Source organism: Gopherus evgoodei, chromosome 6, assembly GCF_007399415.2.
Source record: "Gopherus evgoodei ecotype Sinaloan lineage chromosome 6, rGopEvg1_v1.p, whole genome shotgun sequence".
Lineage (NCBI taxonomy): Eukaryota > Metazoa > Chordata > Testudines > Testudinidae > Gopherus > Gopherus evgoodei.
In genome coordinates this window covers 48,510,456-48,536,282 of record NC_044327.1, presented here as the reverse complement: position 1 = coordinate 48,536,282, position 25,827 = coordinate 48,510,456, and the positions used below count along the sequence as shown (strand labels likewise).

Genomic DNA, 25,827 nt, shown 5'->3' with positions numbered 1-25,827 from the left:
TAGCTTGCTGGCTGATTTCATGAACAGATTTCTGTGAGGTCCTCTGGTTCTGGACCTTTAGCACCTGGGGCTGATGTCAAGGCATAGGGCTCAGTGCTTCAGACTTGCTAAACTGATCTCAAGGCACAGGTCTCTGTGAGAATTACTGGCTGAGCAGCCACAGCTTGCTGGGATTATGTCAAGTCTTAGGCCTCTATGAAGTCACCCACTGCATTTTTAGCATGTCAATGCACTGGCCTTTGGCAATTTATAGGCTTGACACTTCTGTCTTCCTGGAATGATGTCAAGAGACAGACTTCTGTGAGTATTACTGGCTGAGCACCTCTACTTTGCTCAACTAATATGAAGACTCATATTTATGTAAGGTTTGTGGCTCAGCATTTCTAAACACCCTGAACTTGCTGAGCTGTAGTGAAAGCACAGGTCTCTGGATGTCACTGGCTCAGCTGAACTGGACAATTTTTGGCAATAACTTTCCTTGTTTATTAATAGCTTCATATCTTTAAACATTTAAGGTTGATTTGCTTAAATCAAGGTTTCATTAGATCATTTCTGAGAGCAAGGCATTTCATATAATATAAGCTTTGGTGCTTAGGAAACCCTTTGTGTGATTTGTTAAAACTTAGCATGTTATTTACAATCTGGAGAAAATTAATTATGGCTTGAGTTGCCTTATTCCAGTTGATTCATTATTTTACTGTGTTGCAGGAGTCTCCCATTAAATCCTTCTGCAGACACAAATATTTTAGGTTTATTGTAGCAGCAGCACCAGAGGAAACATTTTTAAGCAGTTTTGCAGAATCCATTTCTCCTTTTGGTGAGCTTCATTTCTGCAATCCTTCTCTCCTATCCTACTTCCTCTGAGCCACATAATTGTTGAGAGATTTGACTCAGACAGGTCTCACGGGTTTGAACTGCGAGAAATTAAAAGAAAAAAAATGAGTGGGGATGCCAGTCCTGCCAAAAATCCCACTGTATAGATCTTAGAGAAAAAAAAATCTAATAGCTTTTACAAATCTCTAGAAATCTAGAACAACTTTTCCATAAATCATAATCCTGCAATTTTAAGTTCATTATGATCTGGTCTGAGGATCGCCAGTTTGTGTGTGCAACTGCGGTAATAGAATGCACAAATGAGGCCCAAAATCTGTGCAGTTTTGCATGTAACTCTAGCTATTTGAAAACTTGGCTTATTCTCTAAGCTGCAAAAATGCACTATAAGGCATAGTGTCTTTTACTCGTTTGATGTGTGTGAAAGCCTTTCCTTGCACACTACAATGCCTGCCTAAGCCTTCTATTAAGCTGTTTCAACATGCTTAGACATTTGTCACTGCTGGAAGTAGTAATGATGATTTTGCCTTTTAGGAATCTCAGAAGTTCATGAGCATTTAAATCCTTTGCCACTGGGAGTCAGGATTTCCTAATACAAAGAAGTTTATGTTGCATAATGCTGGGAGCTGGGGCTTGCTCTCATCTGCAGTGGGGAATTCTATTTTCTACCTGCATCACAGGCCTTGTCTGTATTAGGAAACTGCATTGTCTTAGAAAGTATTTTAACAAAGATGTTTTTACTAACAGAATGTTAAACGCGACTTGGCCTTTAAACATGAGTGATTACAAATGAATTTTCTTAGTACAGACAAGGTCATAGTATACAAGCCCAAGTAGAGTGATATTTTCCAACTGTCTTTTGCATTAAAAATTGGCCATCATCACATCACATTTCCAGTCTGCTATAGAGAAGCTAAAATGACGCTCACTCTTCCATAATGATCACTGTTTATTAGGATTTATTAGCTGGCCATAAACATTTATTCGTGGCTGAAATTTGGCATGCAAGGTCTTAGTAATGAAAATCATTATCATTTACTTTTTTCAACAAACTGCAATAAAAATCAGTGAAATGCATTTATCAAAACAGAAGCTCAGAAAAATAGCTCAATTTTTGATGATGATATTTATATTACCAGCATGGATCTGAATGCTTAACAACCCCATCTAAATGGTCCCCAAATTCAACTTGGAATGAGTGACCATGGAAACAGCGACCATGTCTCCGTTGCCTTCCAAATGGATTGGAAACAGCTTGAGTCAAGCTTAATATGGACAAAGGGAAATTTGCCAGTACGCAGACAATTAGCGTTCTCTTCCTGAATACTTCAAATGCAGCCCTTAAAGAGAGCTTTCAAAACGCCACAGTGTCTAAGTGTTTGCCTGTCTCTTTGTAATACCGGACAATTATGTAAGAGTCTTCAGAAGCTCAGAACTGTGAGAATGGGCTTTGTGCTGAAAATGCAAATGGTTGTTTCCAATACATTTAGCGGACAATCTCCCCCTCATACTCTCGATGTAGTGAATTTTTAAACAAAGGTCCTTATTTTTTAACATTCTTTTCATTGTTTCAGGGAAGCTCAATGGGACAAACTGTTTCCTTCAAATAGATTTAGGGGGAAAAGCATTGCAGGGAGTCAGTTACAGAAATGAATGCCTTTTCAGTGTGTGGGCTTCATCAGCTAGTTCCTTACTCTCTAAGTAAACCTGGTACTTTCAGATGAAGTTGGCCTTATCTTTGTGCACATTCATTTAACTCTACCTCTCCCTGCTTCTGTGGGCAGCTTTCTACCTTCAGCTGAGCTCTTTTCTGATCATGCACCCAACCTCTAGTGCAACTTCAGCTTGTTAAAAACATACAGCCTACAAGCTGAGACATAGTCTACTTTCAATCTGTGCACAAAGCTCTAATTGGGAGTGGAAATGTTTATGTTCATGGTATATCACACACACACACACACACACACACACACACACACACACACACACACACACACACACACACACACACGTTAAATAAAAACATAAAATACTCTTGCTGGAAGGTTGCAACCTAACACTACTTTATTTCTTAGGCTTCAGAATTATAACACACAAGACCCCAAAAACAGAGAGAGAGAAAGCAGGCTGATCGTTAAAACAGAGAGGTACAACCTACCCTACTTTACTCTAGGCTGGCTGCCTGCAAACTGATTGCTGCTAGACCAAGAATTACCACAAGAATAAGGGAGAATATGGCTATTTGTTTTGCATTATGTTCACATTACCTCACCAACTGTAATTAGACTTATGTTAAAAAGTGTTTGCATCTACAAACCTAAATTCTTGCCTACATTTTTATGAATGTGCTTTTGTGTGCACAAAAACTCTTGCTTGTTCATTTACTTCACTTTATTTAAAAAAAATCTCTCATTCAAGTTTTGGGGACATGGGATATATATAATATAAATTCTAACCAAAGTCCAAAATATATAATCCTTTTAAAAGTCATCCCACTATTAGGACCCTCCCACTATTCAATATAACTCATTTAGTCCCTTTTCTCCAGAGGGGGGAGAAAGCTTGGAAAAAGATGAAATATTATAGAGTGACCTGGAGGTCAACAAATTCAGGTTCTGGTGAATTAATGGGGAAGTCAGTTCTACTTCAGAAGGCCTCTCATTGGAAATATCAGGTGGAATTGCTCTCCATCTGTCACTTAATGAGAGTCTTTCAGGAAGGGCTCAAGGGACATTGTTTTGGCAAACCTTTTGTTTAGCTATAGGTTGACGCTCAGAGTGTTTCGTTATGATGGGTCAGGATCATATCGGTAGGGGGATGTTTGTGCAGCTACTGTAAGCAGTTTAACAAATGTGTTGCTTGGTTTTAATTTTTGTCATGTCTCGAGATAGCACGGTGATGGGTGCCTGAAAGTAAATGAATTAAGTAAAATGGCAGAGTCTTGAAAGCTAAAACAGTCACTTAATGTTCTCATCACCAGAATGTCATCGGTTTTAATAATTTTAAACATCTCTTTTGTAGCTGGCAAAACGTGGATTAAATATTGTTATGATAAGCAGAACACTTGAAAAACTGCAGAAAGTAGCCACTGAAATTGGTAAGTGTTTGAATCTGAAGATAACTGTGACAGGCAGTGTGGTGTGATAGGGCACCGGATTCATGAGATCCGGGAGTCTGTTCCCAAAGCATTTACAAAACATTAACTCTCATACTACTCTATGAAGTAGATGAGTATCACTACCCCCAACTGACAGATAGGAATACTTTGCGAAGGCACAGAGATTAATTTTTAAACAGTCACATAAATGTGTGGTAGGGCTGGTTATTGAACCCACACCTCCTTATTCTCAGTCATGTACTTTAACCCATAGAGAACACCTGCTCCTCCAGGATAGGAAGTGAGTTGAAAAAGATGACTCTTTTGACACATTCAGCCCCATGAGTTACACTTGTGCCATAGAAATTCCCAGAACTGGAACTCTACATGGGCAGAAATCCAGCATTAAAAAAACATTTATCTCAAGTGTTGGAATGTAGAGTAAAATTTCCACCTATTCAGACAGGAAGGCCTTTAAAAAAAAATCAAGATAAGATTTGAGAAAAAAAGAGATTGAGTTTGTGCAGACAAGTAGAGCCATTATAGCTATTAGGCTACTAATGTAATACATTTTGTGTAGTGTATGTAAAACATTGATCAAACCATAAAACTAAGGCTATGTTTACACTACAAACCATTGGGCGGCAGTGTGTAATGTATGTATAGCTAAATGTCACATAGGGTTGCCAACTTTCTAACTGCAGACAACTGAACACACTTGCTCTGCCTGCCCCTTCCCGGAGGCTCCACGCCCCCATTCACTCCATCCTCCCTTCCTCCATCACTTGCTCTCCCCCACCCTCGCTCACTTGCTTATTTTCACTGGGCTGAGACAGAGGGTTGGGATGTGGGAACGGGTGAGGGCTCAGGATGAGGTGTTTGAGGTGCAGGAGGGGGCTCCAGGCTGGGACAGGGGTTTGGGGATGGGATGGGGTGTGGGCTCCAGGGGCGGGGTTGGATGTGGGAAGGGGTTCTCAGCTGAGGCAGGGCTGTGGAAGGGGGTTTGGGGCACAGGCTCCAAGCAACATTTACCTTAGGCAGCTCCCAGGCGCTTGGGGCAGGGGCATGCGGAGCCCCCATGGCTGTTCCTGAGCAAGAGGGACATGCCGGTTGCTTCCTGGGAGCTGCGTGGAGCCCAGCAGGGAGCCAGTCAGCCCTGCTGTGGCCAATAGGACTTTTAGAGGCCCAGTCAGCAGTGCCAGGGTCCCTTTTCAGTCGGGTGTCCACACTATGATGTGCAGCTACATCTGTGTGTGAAAGGCTCTGGAAGAGATGAGGCAGCAGAGAAAGGCTTCATCAGCTCCATGCCGTCAGAGGCGTTCACAGTAGTGAAGAAAGGTGCTGTTGCAGGAATCTTTCCCTGTAAATTTCGGGCTAGATTCTGCAGTTAGCTCAGGGTCCTTTGTGCTAGTCAAGTGTGGAGGCTCAGATAGCATAAACCTGATGGAGCTGGCTCCTGCACCTGCCATTTTCACCCCACAGCATACAGGGGTGGGGAGTGGGGGGCAGGGAGGGAACAGGTTGGAGCTCTGCTCCACTCCATAACACTGATTCTCTAAGGCATTCCAGGGCTGGCACAGACTGGCCCGCAGAATCATGGGGCCATAATTGGCTTCCTGACAGCCTCCCTGCTGTCCTGCCCCAAGCAGAGCTCAGATGTACAGAAGAAGCAAGCTCTTGCCAAATCTGAAGATATGCTGATAACTGAAGTGGAATTAGAAGCTTGCAATTTCTGTGGAAATTAGGGTCTCCCTCTCTCCTCACCAAAAGGCCAAGCTCTGGTGACACTAGCTGGCGACATAAAAGAAGCACATTGGAAAGTTAGATACAAAGTCCAATTCCGTATAGTTATAGAATCAGTTTCCATTTCAATGAAGGGAGCTCCTATACTTTCTGGAGTCTATGTACACCTGAAGTGGTCTCTGCATTTCCATTATGGACAAATGTGTGTGTTCAGATCACTGTTCAAGAAAGGGAGGAGGCGAAAGCCTTTCAACTGGTCCTAGATTCACTTAGCAAATCTTTCAACAAACCTGGTCGGAGGTTCAAAATGATCATGAAACCTGAAAGCAGGTGGAGTAGTAACTATTTCTCATGTGAGCCCCCTTGTTAGCAGAGTTATAATTGGAGCTCTCCAACAGAGAATTTCAGCTTTCATTTTTGAAGTCAGTCATGTTCTCTTCTATGTGAAGGCAGCATTGAAAATGTAAACGGGATATAAACCAAACAATTCAGAGACAGAATTCTGCAGCTGGATTCCACTTCTGCAGCAGGAGGGGTAGGTTTGGGGGAGGGGGAGAGATTATAGATGCTCCCATTTCCCTTTTATGTAAAATGAGTCAAAGTTGAGGTGTATCCCAAAGAGTTGCCTCAATAACTCTTCCTAAAATCCTTAGACTGGCCCATCTTACAATGGTGTGATTATGAATAACACAAATAGGCTATATTTCAGAGGGAGGCAGTAAAAGTATTGTTTCCCAGCCTGCTCCCAAAATGCAAAGTCCAATTCTGCTTGTTAAAATGTTCATCTGACAAAGAAGCAAACTTTTAAAATAACTGTATAAAATAGAGTTTACATCAAAGACCTGTCAGCATGTTCATTTTCAATAAATTGCAACACTTCTCCTATAAACATTACAATAATTGGGGAAAATGTTAGAAGTTTTGTATTATTTATATTATTTCTAGTAAAGGGGCTAAATTTTGTCATGCGCTTTGGGCAGAGCACCCACAGATTTCAGGGCAGAAATTAACCCTGCATTTTCCTTACAAAATGTGTTATGGAAAGTGCCTTTTGCTTATATTTTGATTACTCTTAAAAAGCAAGGGAGTTGAAACAGCTACATGTAGTACAGAGTGAAATACAAAAGAGTGAACCAAGTTCTTTGGCTCATTCCTCTTGATTACAATTCTCTCTCTCTCTATTTATATATAAAGACACTTTGTGTTATTAATTACAGAACAAACCACAGGTAGAAATGTGAAGATCATACAAGCTGACTTTACAAAAGATTACATATATGAGAATATTGAAGAATGTCTTCAAGGCTTAGAAATTGGCATTTTGGGTAAGTTAATTAGACCCATTAATTGAAGAGTATTTTGATAATACATTATATAAATACAAATGCATTTAAATAATTGCGGCTTATTATGCAACTACAAATTGGCATCACTTATTTTAGAACATGGTGTATATGACACTAACTAGCAAGTTGGTTTTACATGCAGATGTTATTAAAACCAAGTGTGCACTTGCTTAATACACTGTTTTTAGTTGTTTGTTATACAGGTTGTAGAGGTGAATCAAGGCACTCTGTGGGTTCCCTATTTCTCTAATAGGGTACAGTAATTTCTTTTACCATCTAAGCCAATCTACCACCATCCATTTTATGTGGTGACTGTCCCTGTTTAGTCTCAATGAATTCATGTTCAGTATTTGTTTTACAGCTATGTGGAATTCTTGCACTGAACCTGAAAACCACTATAAATGAACTTTTGGTTAAAGCTAACTAGAGTGATATGCAGGGCTGGCTCCAGGGTTTTTGCCGCTCCAAGTGGTGAGGGGAAAAAGAAAAAGCTGCGATCAGCAGCAATTCGGTGGCAGGTCCTTCCCTCCAAGGGGAACCAAGGGACCCGCCACTGAAATGCCGCCGAAGAGTCCAACGTGCCACCCCTTCCCCTTGGCTGCCCCAAGCACCTGCTTGCTGAGCTGGTGCCCGGAGCCGGTCCTGGTGATATGAATAGGAATAAAGTATTTTTAAGTATCCTTTAATTAATCAAAAAAAAAATCCAGTAGTAGCCTGGTTTGGTTCTACTGAGGTCAATATCGATGGCTTTGATTTCAGTGGGAACAAGATGGGTCACTAACAGCATTTCTCTTCACATACAGTTTAAAAGCTTCTTAAGAAGAAACCTTTTGTTTAACCAGTTAAACTATGCACTTCATCCAAATGTAGTTCTTATTGTTCTGTTTCCTTCCTGATTAGTTAACAATGTTGGAATGCTTCATAATCCTCTTCCATGCCGTTTCCTTAATGGAGTAGATACAGACGAGGTAGGATTATGTTGTAGTACTGTTGTTTTTTCTTGCAATGTAACAATTAGGGCCGGAGGTTCCATTTTCTAAGGGACAGATCCTGCATCCATTGAGCAGGGCTGGCCTTACCATGAGGCAAACTGAGGCAGCTGCCTCAGGTACCAGACTGGGGGGAGATGGGCACTAGGACCCAGAGTGTAGAGAATTGTGTCTGCTGCTGGTGCATATGTATCTCTCTGCTCTAGATGCACAGAGATGATGGAGTGCTGTGCTGGAGGAAGAAGGACACAAGAGACATAACTGGCAGGCACGAGAAAAGGAGAGAGAGAATAACAGAAAGCAGCAGGAGCTGCAGGGACAGAGAGGAGTAGGAGCCTCTTATGTATCTCTCTAGCACCCCCAGGAGCCTGCACTGATTTACACCAGCTTCTCAGAGAGCTTCCTGTTTCCTGCTGCTTCCCTGAATCCACTTGAGGAGAACAGGCAGTCAACTGAAGTAGTAGGAGCCAGTTAGGCCCTTAAGATGCTGATATCTTCCCTCACTCAGGCCCTGCTACCAGCCTGCTTATTTGTCCCCTTCAATTGAGTGTTGAGAGCCACTATAGCTGGCACAGAACAGCAGTCATGAGTGAAAGAAGAAAACTCCCCTCTGGGGCAGCATTCAGAAAAAGAAAGAAAGCAAAGGAAGCTTTTCTATGTAAGCAGGAAGGAGCTCTCCTGAGACACATAGACACAAATGTTCATGGTGAGCCTTCCGGCCCCAGTGAGGATGTGAGTGGTGATGAGATGCCTGATCTTCCAGTTAGTCAGTGTACAGGTGCCCTGGCACCTACTGCAGCATCCATATTTCCATCTCAAATGGATGTAACCATGCACATTCCTGAAGAGAAGTGTAGATCAGAGAAGAGTGTGGTGGAGGTGCAAGAAACAGCTGCTGCTGAGTTTAGTTCCTTAAGTCTAGATGATCCAGGACTGTGGACCCACTTGAGCAGTAGCCTGAGGGGCTTCCTTGTACTGCATGGGCCACAGCAGGCGAAAAACCTCGTGTCCCCCAAAGACAATGAAAATAGAAGTTTCCATCCAACACATATTTCTGGCATGAAATCCACAATGGTGACAAAAGCAGCAAAGAATCCTGTGGCACCTTATAGACTAACAGACGTTTTGGAGCATGAGCTTTCGTGGGTGAATACCCACTTCCTCAGATGCATGTAATGGAAATATCCAGGGGCAGGTATATATATGTGTGCTAGCAAGCAAGCTAGAGATAACGAGGTCAGTTCAATCAGGGAGGATGAGGCCCTGTTCTAGCAGTTGAGGTGTGAAAACCAAGAGAGGAGAAACTGGTTCTGTAATTGGCAAGCCATTCACAGTCTTTGTTCAATCCTGAGCTGATGGTGTCAAATTTGCAGATGAACTGAAGCTCAGCAGTTTCTCTTTGAAGTCTGGTCCTGAAGTTTTTTTGCTGCAGGATGGCCACCTTAAGGTCTGTTATAGTGTGGCCAGGGAGGTTGAAGTGCTCTCCTACAGGTTTTTGTATATTGCCATTCCTAATGTCTGATTGTGGGCAACAGACAACCTGCCAACCTGAAACATATTCTCACCAGTAACTGCACACCACACCATAATAACTCTTGCTCAGGAACCAATCCATGCAACAAACCTCGATGCCAACTCTGCCCACATATCTACACCAGCGACACCATCACAGGACCTAACCAGATCAGCCACACCATCACTGGCTCATTCACCTGCACATCCACCAATGTAATATACGCCATCATATGCCAGCAATGCCCCTCTGCTATGTACATCGGCCAAACTGGACAGTCTCTACGGAAAAGGATAAATGGACACAAATCAGACATTAGGAATGGCAATATACAAAAACCTGTAGGAGAGCACTTCAACCTCCCTGGCCACACTATAACAGACCTTAAGGTGGCCATCCTGCAGCAAAAAAACTTCAGGACCAGACTTCAAAGAGAAACTGCTGAGCTTCAGTTCATCTGCAAATTTGACACCATCAGCTCAGGATTGAACAAAGACTGTGAATGGCTTGCCAATTACAGAACCAGTTTCTCCTCTCTTGGTTTTCACACCTCAACTGCTAGAACAGGGCCTCATCCTCCCTGATTGAACTGACCTCGTTATCTCTAGCTTGCTTGCTAGCACACATATATATACACCTGCCCCTGGATATTTCCATTACATGCATCTGAGGAAGTGGGTATTCACCCACAAAAGCTCATGCTCCAAAACGTCTGTTAGTCTATAAGGTGCCACAGGATTCTTTGCTGCTTTTACAGATCCAGACTAACACGGCTACCCTCTGATACTTGAATGGTGACAAAGGCCATGACTTATGTACTCAAAACCCCAGAATGCTGCATACTGTTTTTGTTGCAAACTCTTCCAGTCTAATGTCCCAGCCACATTGGGTTCTACAGGAACAACGGGCTGGAAAAATCTGTCTAGAAATCTGGCATGCCATGAGAAGGCAGCAAATCACCAGAGAGCATTCCGTAGGTGGAAAGAGCTTGAGATGAGACTATGGTTAAAGGCCACCATAGATGATCAGCATCAAGAGAAGATTGCATCAGAGTCTCTTTACTGGCAAAATGTTCTGAAAAGGCTCATTGTCATTGTGAGAATGCTTGCTACCCAAAACCTAGCACTTCAGAGCAGCTGTATGTGCCAAACAATGGAAACTTCCTTAAAATTGTGGCGCTGATGGCTGATGCTGTACTCCAAGAGCATCTAAAAAGAATCACTAGCCAAGAAATGTACACACACCACTACCTTGGAAAAGCAGCAAAGAATCCTGTGGCACCTTATAGACTAACATACGTTTTGGACCATGAGCTTTCGTGGCATGCATCTGACGAAGTGGGTATTCACCCACAAAAGCTCATGCTCCAAAACATCTGTTAGTCTATAAAAGCAGCAAAGAATCCTGTGGCACCTTATAGACTAACAGACGTTTTGGAGCATGAGCTTTCGTGGGTGAATACCCACTTCCTCAGATGCATGCCACGAAAGCTCATGGTCCAAAACGTATGTTAGTCTATAAAGTGCCACAGGATTCTTTGCTGCTTTTCCAAGGTAGTGGTGTGTGTACATTTCTTGGTTAGTGATTCTTTTTAGATGCTCCTGGAGTACAGCATCAGCCATCAGCTAGATGCATCTGAGGAAGTGGGTATTCACCCACGAAAGCTCATGCTCCAAAACGTCTGTTAGTCTATAAGGTGCCACAGGATTCTTTGCTGCTTTTACAGATCCAGACTAACACGGCTACCCTCTGATACATGTTAGTCTATAAGGTGCCACAGGATTCTTTGCTGCTTTTACAGATCCAGGCTAACACGGCTACCTTGGAAAAACAATTCAAAATGAGACCATACAGTTCCTGGCAACAAAAGTCAAACAGAAGATTATGGCAGATCTGAAATCAGCAAGATATTACTCTGTTATTCTGGACTGCACACCTGACATCAGCCATATGGAAAAATGACTTTAATGGTGCGTTTTGTAACAACAGAACCTAGTGAAAACGTCCCTGCAATGGTGACTGTTAGAGAGCATTTTCTAGAATTTATTGACATTGATGATATTACAGGAGCTGGTATGACAAATGTGCTTCTTACAAAGCTGGAAGATATGGGAATTGCGATAGCTGACATGCGAGGTCAGAGCTACGATAATGGTGCCAACATGAGAGGAAAGAACAGAGGAGTGCAGATATGGATCCGAGAGTTGAGCTTTTTTTGTCCCATGCAGTTCTCAATCATTGAACTTGGTGGTCAGTGGTGCAGCATCAGTTTCTAGTGAGGCTGCTGAGTTTTTTAATGTAATCCAAAGCATCTATGTATTTTTCTCCGCATCAACTCATCAATGGCAAATTTTGAAGCAACATCAGGGAGCATCCTCTCTGACACTGAAACCACTGAGTGCCACACAATGGGAAAGTTGATTGGAGACGATAAAGCCTATCAAACACCAAATTGGGAAGATAGATGATGCCATAGTTGCCATTATGGAGGATAATGCTATGACCGGAACTGTTTGTGGGAGAACAGTGGCAGTGGGAAATGGGATCACCAGAAACGTACATAACTTCAAATTTCTGTGTGGCTTAGTGTTGTGGCATGACATACTGTTTGAAATAAATGTTGTAAGCAAGAGACTCCAAGGTGGTGATCTTGATATATCTGGAGCAATGGAACAACTGGACAAAGCAAAGTCATAGCTACAGTCTTACTGGTCAGATAAGGGATTTCAAAATGTTCTGAAGAGTACACAGAAGTTGGCAGAGGAACTTCACACTGAAGCTATTTTCCCACCCATTCAAGAATACAAGAGTCACTGAAGAAGACATTTTGATTACAAGGCACGGGATAATCCCATACGAGACCCCAAACAACAATTCAAAATTGAATTCTTTAACCAGGTGCTAGATTGTGCAATACAGTCAGTTGAAGAACGTTTCATGCAGCTCAAGGAACACAGCAGTATATTTGGGATGTTGTATGATATTCCAAAACTCCTCACTATACCTGAAGACGACCTACCCCAGCAATGCAGGGTACTAGAGACAGTGTTGACACATGATGACACGCGCAATATTGATGATTTAGGTGGTGAACTGAAAGCCCTTTCCAGATACATTTCAGCAGGATCAACTTCAAAGGTTGTTCTGGAACAAATAATATGTGCACAAATAATATGACCACCCGCTTTCCAAATGCTTTTGTTGCTCTGCGCATACTTCTAACACTTCTGGTAACAGTTGCCAGTGGAGAACGCAGCATCTCCAAGCTGAAGTTAATACAAACACATCTATGCTCCACAATGACACAGGAGAGGCTGGTCGGCCTTGAAACCATCTCAGTAGAGCATGAGCTGGCCCAGACTGTGGACCTTCAGGAAGCAGTTCAAATCTTTGCAACCAAGAAGGCATGGAAAGCACCACTCTGATTATTCAAACAGATCAAAATGCCAAAATGTTTACTATGAAGACATGAAAAGTTACATTTGCTGTTCAGGCATTTGAAAGTTAAGCGTTACTTAAATTTTTTTGAGCAGGATGTTTTAAGTTGTTAGTTCTCCTTTATTGGGGTAGGTAGCAGAGCAGTACCATGAGAGGAGTAGAACAGGAAGAATGCAGAATTGAGACGTTTCAAAGTTTTGGCCCAGGCAAGGGGAAATGGGGGCGTCATTTGAGCTCCCTGCCTAAGTGCCAAAATGTTGTGGACCAGCCCTGCCATTGAGATTGGTGAAAGTTGCACTGTTGAATTCAGTGGGAGGAGAATTGGGCCCTAAATAAACATACTTACAAATGAACATACATGACAAATTGGATAATTGTGCAGGAAAATAATTATTTGCATATACAGTCTTGGTAAATATGCATGCATTTTTGCAGCCTCCTTTTGAATTCTTTTTACCCTGGATGTTCTGTTAGAAGTCTTTGCAAACTGAACCCTCATGTTATGAATGCCAGCTAAGTGACGTCTCAAAATGTGTCTACATTTGCATTGTTTTCTTGTTTCCAGCAGAACCTCATCAGCTGCAATATTATCTCTGTTACCAAGGTATGTACCACACACATTCAGTGTGTAAAGAAACAAATGTATTTATACCAGAGAAAGATATTGTTTCAGACAGTGACAATGACTTTTCTTATGTCCTTGCATTTTGGCTGGCTTCTTAGCTGCTCATCCTGAGCCATATCGGGAGCATTATTTTAGGAGTCTAATTAACATGCTAGGTTCTGCTGCGTGTGAAACATTTTGCTTAGAGGTGGTCAGAAAGTTCTCAACAAAATATTTTTGGTTATCTAAATAGGCTGTTTTAGCAAAGCCAAAAATGTAACAATGTTGACAAAACCTTTGACAGGAAAGCTTCTTGTCCATACTGGCCTGAGAGAGAGAGATTGAAAACCTTACCTTTTTGCTTCAAAAATGGATGGGATGCAATTCCACCTTGTGAAAACATTCATTGCAGATTGACCAAACCTTCTGAAAACAGATTTCAAAACCTCATAAGTTGTTTCAAAACAAAACTGTTCTCTGGCCAGCTCTAATTTTGATTAGCTCCGTCCCTTTCAAGCACAATCAGTATTTCACTACCTCCCCAGCTCTGATTAAGGTTTGTTGCTCTGCTGTTTGGGGCAGCATGTTAACCTGAGCTACAACTAAATGCTTCATAGTTCATCTCAACCTTAGCTAATATCTTTATAAACATGAAATGAGAGGCCTTTATTAACAGACTCTCCTCTTTAATTGTTAAGAGTTTTCTCCCCATATCTAACATACCTGCCTCTCCCAGTTTGACCTGTTTGGTCACACCACATACTTTCTCAAAGGCTCTGCTCTGAGAATTGCTTTGACTGCTTACCAAAGAATCTCTCCTCTTGAAAGGTATCTGGATTTTAAAGTAGAGCATACAGCCCAAAACAATTCTTGGGGGTGGGGTAGGAGCATGGGTGGCAAGTTTGTAGAAATTTTGGTGGTGCCCAGAACCCGCCCCCTCAACTCTGCCCCCCCCCAAACTCCGCCCCCACCTGCCTAAGGCTCTGGGAGGAGTTTGGGAGGGAGGTTTGGGGTGCAGGTCCTGAACTGGGGATTAGGGTGCAGGAGGGGTGCAGGCTTTGGGATGGAGTTTGGATGCAGGCTCTGGGCTGGGGGTGGGGGTGTAGGAAGGGGTGAGAGGTGCAGGCTCTGGGAGGGAGTTTGGGGGTGGGAAGGGATGTGTGGGAAAGGGAAGGTGGTGCACGCTCTGGGAGTGGGTGCATGCCCAGGGAGGGAGTTTGGGGATAGAAGGGAGTGCAAGGATGAGGGCTGTGGGGCTGAGGATGAGGGATTCATGGTGCAGGATGGGACTCAGGGTTAAGGTAGAGGGTTGTGGTGTGGTGTGAGGGCTGTGGGGCTGAGAATGAGGGGTTCATGATGTGAGGGGCTCCGGACTGGGGCAGAGGATCAGGGTGCAGAGGGATGAGGGTTGAGGCTGAGGATGAGGGGTTCATGCTGCAGGAGGGCTCAGGGCTGGGGCTGAGGATTAGGGTGCAGAGAGATGAGGGCTGGGGCTGAGGATGAGGAGTTCATGCTGCAGGGGGGCTCAGGGCTGGGGCAGAGGATTAGGGTGCAGAGAGATGAGGGCTGGGGCTGAGGATGAGGGGTTCATGATGTGGAGGGGCTCAGGGCTGAGGCAGAGGATTAGGGTGTGGGGGGATGAGGGGTTTGGGGTGTTGCAGAGGCTCAGGGCTAGGGCCGAAGGGCGGGGTAAGGGCAGCCTGCCCTGCCAGGAGGAGATGGCAGGCACGAGGACCCTGGGGTAGCAGACAGCAGTTCTGCTGGGAGCCTTTCTACTCCAGCAGCAGAAGCAGGCAGGGGAGAGGTGCTGCGCTGCTTTCTGTCAGGCAGGGATGTGGCGGGGCGGAGGGGAACCCGATCCAGGCAGGGCTGGGGGAGAGACCCAGGTCCAAATATTGCTGGAGCAGGGCCCCCAGCCCTGAATATTCCTGGTGCTCGAGCACCGCAAACATATATAACCTGCCACCTATGGAGGAGGGCAGCTAAAAGGCTAAATTCAAGTGTGTAGAAGTAGGACAAGCAGGGCCGGCGCTTCCATTAGGCAACGCTAGGCGGTCGCCTAGGGCACCAGGATTCAGGGGGTGGCATTTTGTGCGCTCCCTACGGGGTGCGTGGAGCTTCAGGTTCCGCTCCCGTCGCGCCACCGAAGAAGGACCCTCCGCCGACATGCTGCGGAAAACAGCGGCAGGCAGTTGAGCAGCTCAGTGACTGCCACTGTTGCCTGTGGCATTTCGGCGGAGGGTCCTTCTTTGGCGGCACGACGGGAGCGGAACCGGAAGTTTCCACGCACCCCATGGGGAGCGCACAAAATGCCGCCCGCCAAATTCTGCCTAGGGCGCCAGAAACCCTGGCGCCGCTCCTGAGCACAAGCTAAAATAAGCAGTGTTAGCTGGCTAGGCAAATGATTTATTCTTCAAGGTTTGAAGTATAAATCCTTTCACATTGTTCAACTAAAACAAACTATTTATTTCTGCCATTTCTTTCTATAAAACCTCCACAAAATCTGCATATTCCTCTCTACCCCTCCACCACAATAATTCCCTTTCCAGGCCTGGATGATGCCTTCCCCTGATTACTGCAACCTCCACCTCTCTGGCCTCTCCCAAAGCCACTTGTCCCCTTCAGTCTATTCCAAATGCTGGTACAAGATCCATCCTCTCTTCAAATGTTTCTGCTGGTTTCTCATTTTCGTCCTGGTCATATATATGCTCTTGACCTCCTACAAGCTCTAAGTATTCTGGGGTGAAATTCTGGCTTCAGTGAAGTTAATGGGATTTTTGCCGTTGTATTTGATAGGGGCAGGAATGTCCCCTGTGGCATCTGCTTTCATTGATACTGTAGTCTCTCTCTTGTGCCCTCCTTGTTCCAGTGAAACTTCATGGCAATGTTCCGTATTGATGTCTTCCAGCCACTCATCTCTCAACCTTTTCCCAGTTTGCACACTATGACTGGCACCTTCTCCGTTCACCCACTCGGACACGAGATGCCTCCATCCTTTCTTCCATAAATTCCAATTTGAAAATGAGGCTTAACCCTCTGTATGCACATTCTCACCCTCTTTAGGCTGCTGACCTGGAACTAAGCACCAGTATGTTTATCTGCACTAGTTTACATTGCTACACTTTCCTTTCTTTGTAAGTTGTCTGTCAAGGCTCTTCTCCTTAAAAGCTAAGCACACATGTAAGGGTATGTCTACACTACCTGCTGGATTGGCAGGTAGCGATCGATCTATTGGGGATCGATTTATCACATGCAGTCGATCCCCGATTGCTCTCTCGTCCAGGGGCGGCTCTAGGCATTTTGCCGCCCCAAGCACGGCAGGCAGGCTGCCTTCGGCCACTTGCCTGCGGGAGGTCCCCGGTTCGCGAATTCGGCAGCAGCCTGCGGGAGGTTCACCGAAGCTGCGGGACCAGCGGACCCTCCTCAGGCATGCCGCCGAAGGCAGCCTGCCTGCCGCCCTCGCGGCGACCAGCAGAGTGCCCCCTATGGCTTGCAGCCCCAGGCACACGCTTGGCATGCTGGTGCCTGGAGCCGCCCCTGCTCCCGTCGACTGATGAACTCCAGCTCAGCAAGAAGCAGAAGCAAAGTCGACAGGGGAGCCACCGCAATTGATCCTGTACCGTGAGGACGCAAGGTAAGTCAAACTAAAATATGTTGACTTCAGCTATGCTATTCTCATAGTTCAAGTTGCGTATCTTAGGTCGATCCCCCCAGCCTCCCAGTGTAGACCAGGTCTAAGTCTTTGAACACGTGAGGAGTCGCAATGAGTTCAAAGGGACTCAAATCCATGCTTAATGTTAAGCATGTGCATAAGTGCTTCACTAAATAGGGGTGGGCTTGAGCATGTACCTAAGTGCTTTGCTAAAACAGGGTTAGAGTGAGAGAGATGGCTGACTAAATAATTAAGATCCAACCTCAACCTTTGACATTCAAAATGAACCTAAAGCTTTTACGCTGAGGCTTGAAAAAGTTGAAAAGACAAGAAAAAACATTGTGTTTCTGCACTTTCTGATCCTAGTTGGGACCAGAAGCGGAAATGCTGAAATATCAAGAAACAGATTGAGATATTTGATCCAATATTGCAGGCTCATGAAATTCAGATAGTTTGGAGAAGATTTGCATAAGCCGGAGAACGTTGCATATCAAACTAACCCTTGGAAACTTTGGACAACAGTTCAACGCAATGTGTTCTAATCTGTGCCAGTAAAATTTCTAGTCTTCCCCCAAATTTCAAAGTATATTTTTTAACCTACCTGCTCTGGCTCAGACCCTCTGTGCTTTCAGAACTTAATGTGTCAGCACGTTTTCTCTGTTTAAAAAACCCCAAACCATACAAGACAAAAACAAAAAGAGACACAAAGCACAGGGAAAGGGAATGTAACTCATAGCCCTTTTATTTCTTATAGATGACACGAATAATTTTGAAACAAATGGAGCCAAGGTAAAACTCTCATTTTTTCCCTTAAGCTTTCTGTGGATTCTAATGCTAGCAAATATTTGCTAGCTCCAATTAGTTCTGCAATAACTACTCAAGTTCCTGGTGGGTCAATGCTCAGTAAAATTTTTCTCCTGTTGCTGTGTGAATAAATGGTACAAACTGTAACAAAAAGGTAAAATATAGGGCAGATCAGAAGATGGAATATACTGGGTTAAGTTTACAAAAAAGAGATGCTTGTATTGCATATGTAAACCTGCCCATTATGAAACTAATTAGACATGTAAATACCTTTGCACATGTTCATATTTTCGAAAGGTAGCTGTAGAGTTTGGAATAATGGTATTTAAGTGTTAAAGATAAGTTACAATAACTTGATTTACTAAGAGCAATTAATTCAGCTCCATGAGTAAAAGGTTCCTTTTCTTATCTGTTTCAAGGGAACATATTTAAGACATAATTTTGATAACTAAATTTCCATCTGTAAGAATTTAATAGGGTGAGGAGAACATTTTTATTTTAGGATACAGTAAAGTTTTGTTTCAGCAACAATAAAGACAAACTTTTACTTTTTACTAATTTTCCCTTTGGTTATTATGAAAATAGCTGAGATGCTTTTTACTGCATATAGGAAAAATTAAGGCACAAATGAAGGAAGTGGGAAGAGGAATGGTTTGGTTAAGGAGAGTTTTATAAGCATAAATTGTTTTCTCTGAATTTTTCAAATATCTGACAATATTCATGTTCAGATATACAACACCATGAGCAAAATTCCCCATGGTTCCAGTTGCACAATTCACTTAGGTTACACTTATACAATTTTCTGTCTGTGTATTTGCTGGTACCTAATTAAGCTCTAAAGACTCTCTTTGAGAATGTAGCCTATTCTGTTTGTATAATAGAAGAGTTCTGCCTTCTAGAGAAAAAGGCTGCAGTTTTAATCTTATGCAGGACCCAGATCCTACTGTAATATAGCAAAAGGCAAATTTAATGTAACAATTTAATTTGAATTTCAGACAAAAAGGACTTATTCTGAACCTTTCTTCTGGTTTGGGCACCTTTCCTTGTCCATTATATACTATATATTCGGCTTCTAAAGTAAGTCTTTCTTATTGCTTTGTAAATCAGTGTTGCTGAAATGTTCACCCAAAACATACCAGCTGCAACTCTGACTTATAGTGTTGATATTTTCAGATACAATTAAATACCACCACCACAATATTTATAGTATCCCTCCAAACTAAGGCAGAGAACAGGGCAATGGTGAACTTCTGTAAGGGCAGGCTAACTGGTTTACTCAAGACTAGAGATGCACAAAACATGACAGATTCTGCTTGCAGAGTGGAGGGTAACATTTTGTTTAGTGGAAGGATGGAGATGAGAGACATGTGGGGGGCGGGTGGGCGGGCTCAGCCCCTCGGCTGCCCTCACTCCGCCACCCCAAGATCAGCAGGCTGGGGTTGCCATGCCTGTTTTTCATTTGGAGGCTTCACTTTGAGTTAAACTCTCAACATTTTAACTTCATACTGATAGGATTCACTTTGATGATTTCCATTCAGAACTATAAAACGCTGAAGCCTTAGCTCTTGTTTGGTTGACATTCCACCCAAGCTCTCTCAAAACCCAGACAAAACTCATACAAAACTAGCCCAAGTTTCAGCTACATTGAAACCTGAGTTTTCAGGTGGGCTTTTTTGGTTGCCTAAGTTTCTCATAGCTCTACTCAAAAATGAAATCAAATTCAAATCAAGTATTTTTAGATTGAAAAAACTTGGTCAGCGTTATCTAAAAATTTCTCATGACCCCCCGGCATGTCTCTTTTTAGCTACTTATTATGGAAACAGGGGCCATATATCTGAGAACTTCACACTCTAATATATTTATACTTACAAGACCCTTGTAAGATAGCATTTCTCTATTATTCCCATTTTATATATGAGAAACTGAGGCACAGAGATGGCTGTGATGTGCCCAGTGTCTCACAGATGTCTGTGGTGGAACAGGGACTCGGCCCCAGATCTAGTCCTAGGCTAGTATCCTAAAAACTAAACCATCCGTCTTTTCTTTTTGCACTTTGCAAAGTGGGTGTAAAATGTTACCATTGATGTAAATGAGTGGACAGTTCTGACCTGATAGTATTTTACACCCAGTTTTTGCTCAGTTTATACAGGAGTAACATACTATGCAAGGTGCAAGGCAGATAATCAGACCCCAAATTTCAGACTAGAGATGGTCCCAACAGGAACAATATTGAACTATGGATACATTGGGCTCTAGATCTGTGGATCTGAATTTTGCAATGTGGGTCCATGAACATCAGAAACTTCCACTCTTCCCCCTTGCATAGAATTGTCAACTTTCTAAGGGCACAAAACCAAACATCCCTGCCCCGCTCCTTCTCTGAGGTCCTATCCCTGCTTACTCTCCCCCACCTTCACTCACTTTCACTGGACTGGGATATGGGATTGGGGTGGGGTGTTGGGTTCCGGAGGGGGTGTAGGCTTTTGGAGGGAGTTTGGGGGTGAGAGGGCTCACGGCTAGGGTGGAGCTGGAGATGAGGGATTTGGGGTGCATGAAGGGGTTCCAAACTGGGGCAGGGGGTTGGGATGCGGGAAGGTTTTTTTCAAAGTGTGAACTCTGGCCAGGCAGTGCTTATCTCATGCCGGCCATCTCCAGAAGCCGCCTATCTGGCTCCTAGGCAGAGGGGCATGGGGGCTCTACTTGCTGCCCATGCCTGCAGGCATCCCTCCTGCAGCTCCCATTGGCTGCAGTTCCTGGCCAAAGGGAGCTGCAGAGCGGTGCTTGGGGCAGGAGCAGCATGCGAAGCCACTGTGGCTGCCCCTGTACCTAGGAACCAGACATGCTGGCTGCTTCTGGGAGCTATGCAGAGCCAGGTCAGGCAGCCTGCCTTAGCCCCGCTGTGCTGCTGACCAGACTTTTAGTGGTCAGGCATTCCAGTAAAAATACAGATGCCTGGCAACCCTACCCTTGTATCAGGAAATGCAACTGCAGGTTACCCACCCCGCCAGCCACCTTCCTTTCTTTATAGAGCCTGCCCAGCTCCTCCTCACAGCTAGACTGATCTGCAAGTAGGCCCTAGCACACCCTAGGTTTCCTCCAGGTGTAGCCTAGAGGTTATTGACCTAATTTCTCCCTGCAGGCCTGGTGTGGGTGGATGTCTCAGCACGTGTCAAAAGAAGAATGTGTTATATTCCAGTGTAGTAGAGAGGTGCCGGGGCTCAATCCTCCTTGCGGGCGGAGGGGAGCCACACCGGCCCACCGCGCATCGTTGACTTGGGGCCCATCCCTGGCTGCGGGACGGAGTGACCCACAACAGTTAGCAAGTGGCCCAGGCCCTTAGGCAGGGCGGGGCAACACACACAGCCTATGCTCAGGCCTTTCAGCAGGGGCTGAGCGACAAGGTGGCAGTATATAAGTATGCCCAGGCGCTTGGGCTGGGCAGGGCAACACACGCAGTCTAGGCTCAGGCCTCGTCAGTGGGGCTGAGCACCGGGGACCAGCATATAGCCTCCACTGGACAGGGGAGGGAGAGTCTGCCACCCTTGATGGGGTGGCAGGGGGAACGCAGGCCCTCCCACTCCACTGCGTTCCAGCCTGGGGCCCTAGCAGCGGTTAACGCTGCTGACGGTCAGTGGGGATCCTGACCGAAACACACTGCCATCAGCTCAGGTGAGCCTGCAGCCTGATTGGGGTCAGCTGCCCCCAGGCCACTTCCAACCTCCCCCTCACCAGGTACCAGCCCTCTGCTAGCTTAGTCCGGGGGGTCCCAGACCATGGGTGCCTCAGGGGGTCCGGTGTCGGGAGGTCCAGTCCACTCGTCGGGATATCGGGGGTTGGGCGGTCTGGTCCACTCCTCGGGGTACCGGGCATCGGGAGGGCCAGTCCACTCCTTGGGGTATCGGGAGGTCCGGTCCACTCCTCGGGGTATCGGGAGGTCCGGTCCACTCCTTGGGGTACCGGGCGTCGGGAGGGCCAGTCCACTCCTTGGGGTATCGGGAGGTCCGGTCCACTCCTTGGGGTACCGGGCGTCAGGAGGGCCAGGCAGCTCCTCCACAGGCTGAGCGTTGGACCGCTCAGTCGGCTCCTCTGAGTACTGGCCCCAGGGGAGGTCAGGCCAGTACCCCTCCGGGTACCGGGCACAGGGTAGGCTGGGCCCAGGAGGAGCTCGGGCCCTAGCATCTGCCTTCTCTGGCAGCCTCCTCCTAACTGAGTGCTGGGGCCGAGCTTTTGTACTTCCTGTCCTGCCCCTTGATTTCTGGGGGGCGGGGACAGGCGGCAGTGTCCTTGGACTTCCTGTCCCGCCTCTTGACTTCCAGGGGGCGGGGACAGGTGGCGAGGGCTCCGCCCATGGCTGTGCCCTTTCTGGCCTGTTCTCCTCAGGAGCGTGGGGGAGTGGGGCCCCCTTGCTACATCCAGGAGTGGTACAACTGCACCTGTGCTAGCAGCTAGTGTAAACACACAGCTCAGGCTTTTTTACCACTATGTCTTCAAAACTACATTGTCATAACCTGGGATACTTTTGAGTTCCTTGTACACTAGTGCTTGTTTCATGTCTGACTTGTGCTGGAATATGGGTACAACTTTTTCAGTACACAAGAGTCCTGTGGGATCAGACTCAGGCCCTCCTTTTCTAAATGTGGTACAGTAGGTGGATACATTAAGTAACTCATTGCTAGGTTTTGCTCACATATTTGGGCCTTAGCCTGGGTAATATTTGGGTCATTTTGGTAAGAGGTATGTGTGCATGCATATGTGCACACAAGTAATTTCAATTCCATTTTGTAATTCTAGGCTTTTGTATGCACATTTTCCAAAGCACTTCAAGCAGAATATAAGGCAAAGGGAATTATCATACAGGTGATATAGTATCTTTGTTATTTGCCTTCATTTTCATAAATATTTGAAGTAAGTCCAGTCACAGAGCCCAATCCCATGAAGTGCTGGACACCAGTGTAGAAGCATTGGGTGGCCCAGTGTCCCTGTCCTCACTGGTGTGAAACAAAAGCTTCCTCTCCTCATTTCAGCCCAGAGGTGGCTGCCCTTTCATTGGTGCTACGTGTACCCCTATAATGTGTTAAGGACCCTTCTAAATGAAAGGCACTAATTTTTATCAATAATGATCTTTTATTTCAGGTGGTGGCTCCTTATGCTGTTTCTACTCCAATGACAATGTACCAAAACCCCAATCTCATAACAAAGACTGCGGAGGAGTTTGTTAGAGAATCACTGATTTATGTTACTGTTGGAATGGAGACATTTGGTTGTTTAGCCCATGAGATCTTGGTAATTAAATTTAATAATTATTACAGGGCTCCCTGGGACTGATTCAAAGCCCTTGAAGTCAATTGGAGTCTTCCCTTTGATTTCATGGGGTTTTGGATCAGCCCCCAATGAAAAATTCTGCACAGGCTTACTGCTGATTGTGAATTGTTGATGCTTATATATGTCACCAATTAACCATAGTGGGAGTTAGGTACAAGCTAGTGTAGGTACTTACATAAGGCAGCTGTTAATGCAGGGAATTTAGTACAAGCACTGAGATGAGTAGATTCGATCAGTTGGAAACTGAACCCTCCCTGCCCCCCTACCCCCGAAATATTGACTGTAGCAGTATCACAAAAGTTTTCAATGCTAATTATTATAACCTACATGAACACTGATTTGATTTCTTTCTAGCTGCCTGTAATGATTTGTTTTTACTCCCCTCCTCCTTTTTTGTTTGTTTTTCTTTTGTTTCACGTTTGGAAGGCATGCATCCTGCAGCTCATTCCGTTGTGGGTATTCCACAGTGACAGATTTCAAGAGGTGTTCCTGAACACATTTCCGACTTACCTGAAGAGGAACTGGAAGAGCTTCTAACAAAATCAACTTTTTAGACCGTGTGAAATTGTGAATCCTAGCTTCATACACTATAATTCCAGGGGATAAATTCAGCTCTGGATGAATTTGGCCCAGCATGTTTATTGAAGAAGTTTGCTAAGGGCCTGATCCAAAGGCCATTGAAGTCAATGTTTTTCCAATGACTTCAATGGGCTTTGGATCAGTTACAGAGGGATGGGATGCTACAGCTGCTTTTGCTTCTTTAAATTGAGCTTGTAGATGGTGGGTAGGTACAGCTGTTTGATGTTTACAAATAAGACTATTTGCATTATTTCCAAACATAGGTTTGTTTGCTTTGATGCTTTTAGGAAGACTCGCATGATCTGTGAAGGGGCTTTGGATTTTTGTGGGAGGACACACAGATTTTGTTGGAGGAGGAGGAGATCGTGGGAAGAAGTTTTAGAGGATGGAGGGAATCTGTGCATAGGGGCTTTGGAAGTTTGCAGGAACAGTGTGTATTAGTAGAAAGGGCTTTGGAGTCCTCCAAAGCATTTTATATGAATCCCTGTCACAGACAGGATACTGGACTAGGTGGACTAACTTCTAATTCTGTGTTTGCAGGAAGATGAAAGCTTAAGGTGAAGCCTTTGAATCTAGGTTGTGTAATGTTTTCCAAATAACTTTCAGAACTTCTCTTTATTTTGTGTAGAATTAGGAAGTGAGAGTTGTTTACATTTTGCAATGTTGTTTTGTTTGTGCATTCCAAAAAGCTATTCAATAAAGAAACATTCAAATATCAGAAGTCTTATTTAAACCAGCAGGAGTGCATATATATTTGCATTTGTTGGCCAAATGTGATCTGAGGATGTCCCTGTAGTGTAAGCAAGATAGAGGTAAAGCTGTGCTCCCACTTAATTCAACCACTAAATAGATCCTAATGACTCCTGCAGTTCCTTTAAGATGCCATGTGACAAAAAGCTATATAGTGACATATGCCAGACACTGCCACCCCACTGACATATTACAGCATAGCAGCTCCTTTACATAAAACATGATGTTAAAATCTCATTGTAAGTCTGACTTACATCAGAAGGATGAGACAGGAAAGATCCTAACTCTCTGCATATGTCAGCACAGAAACCAGTTATGCACTGTTTTGAATCGTCATTCAAAGACACTGCAGGGAACACTACAAAGCATACAACATGTTGTGGTGTTTGTGTCCACGCACATGTACATACGTGTTTAGAAATAGTTGATTCTGACATTTACATACTAATATTTATATGTATTTTCAACCCTTCTCACACTGATCATCATCATTAAAATAATTACTTCAACCTCCAGGAAACAATGAGCATTCTTCATACCACACCTTCTGTAAGAAACAACAAACTATGTTCCATGGAAATTGTGAAGCAAAGCCTCACAGAAGCACACTAGTAACTCTAAGTCATTCCACTGAGTTCAATGGAGCTATTTTACATGCTTACGTTTACTCATGTGCATAACGGTTTGCAGGGTTAGGGGCTAAGGTAGTAATAGGTCACCCAGGTCAGGGTTGCCAACTCCAAAGCATTCGAAAAAAATCCCAAGCCAGCCCCCCAAAACCATAGAGGAAACCCCACAATTGTGGCACTTGGCAACACTGCCAGGTCTTTCCTACTTTGACTGTGCTGAAAATGAAACATTGAGAGAAAAGTGAGTTTGATACCTCAAGGACAGTAGAAACACAGTTAGGGCATGTGAGCACTAGCTAAGAATTTTGGCATCTGCCATTGTTTGGAACATTTCTTCAAACTTCTCTGGAAGGAATAGTTACATTTCAGTAAGAGATTTCTAACTCCAGAAGAAGTTTTGCCAAAGTTATAGGAATGCAGATAGCAGTTGTACAAAAGGCATTGTGTATTAAAAGATCGCTCTGCTGTTTTGTGAAGAAAAACAAGTGAGAAATTTATTTAAAAACAGTACTGTATGTAGGATGCTATTA

General features: G+C 44.4%; 1 protein-coding gene across 1 annotated transcript in view; it reads left to right on the top strand.

Annotated features, from left to right (window-relative positions):
- The window catches only part of HSD17B3 (hydroxysteroid 17-beta dehydrogenase 3), a 33,000-nt gene extending 8,429 nt beyond the window's left edge, over nucleotides 1-24,571 (top strand). Inside the window, exons 3-11 of the mRNA XM_030567312.1 lie at nucleotides 3,853-3,928; nucleotides 6,889-6,996; nucleotides 7,918-7,985; nucleotides 13,526-13,561; nucleotides 17,968-18,002; nucleotides 19,013-19,094; nucleotides 22,809-22,874; nucleotides 23,151-23,300; nucleotides 23,766-24,571. Coding sequence (XP_030423172.1) covers nucleotides 3,853-3,928; nucleotides 6,889-6,996; nucleotides 7,918-7,985; nucleotides 13,526-13,561; nucleotides 17,968-18,002; nucleotides 19,013-19,094; nucleotides 22,809-22,874; nucleotides 23,151-23,300; nucleotides 23,766-23,876 — 732 coding nt within the window. The 3' untranslated portion in view covers nucleotides 23,877-24,571. The remainder of the gene's footprint in view (nucleotides 1-3,852; nucleotides 3,929-6,888; nucleotides 6,997-7,917; nucleotides 7,986-13,525; nucleotides 13,562-17,967; nucleotides 18,003-19,012; nucleotides 19,095-22,808; nucleotides 22,875-23,150; nucleotides 23,301-23,765) is intronic.
- The last annotated feature ends 1,256 nt before the right edge of the window (nucleotides 24,572-25,827 follow it).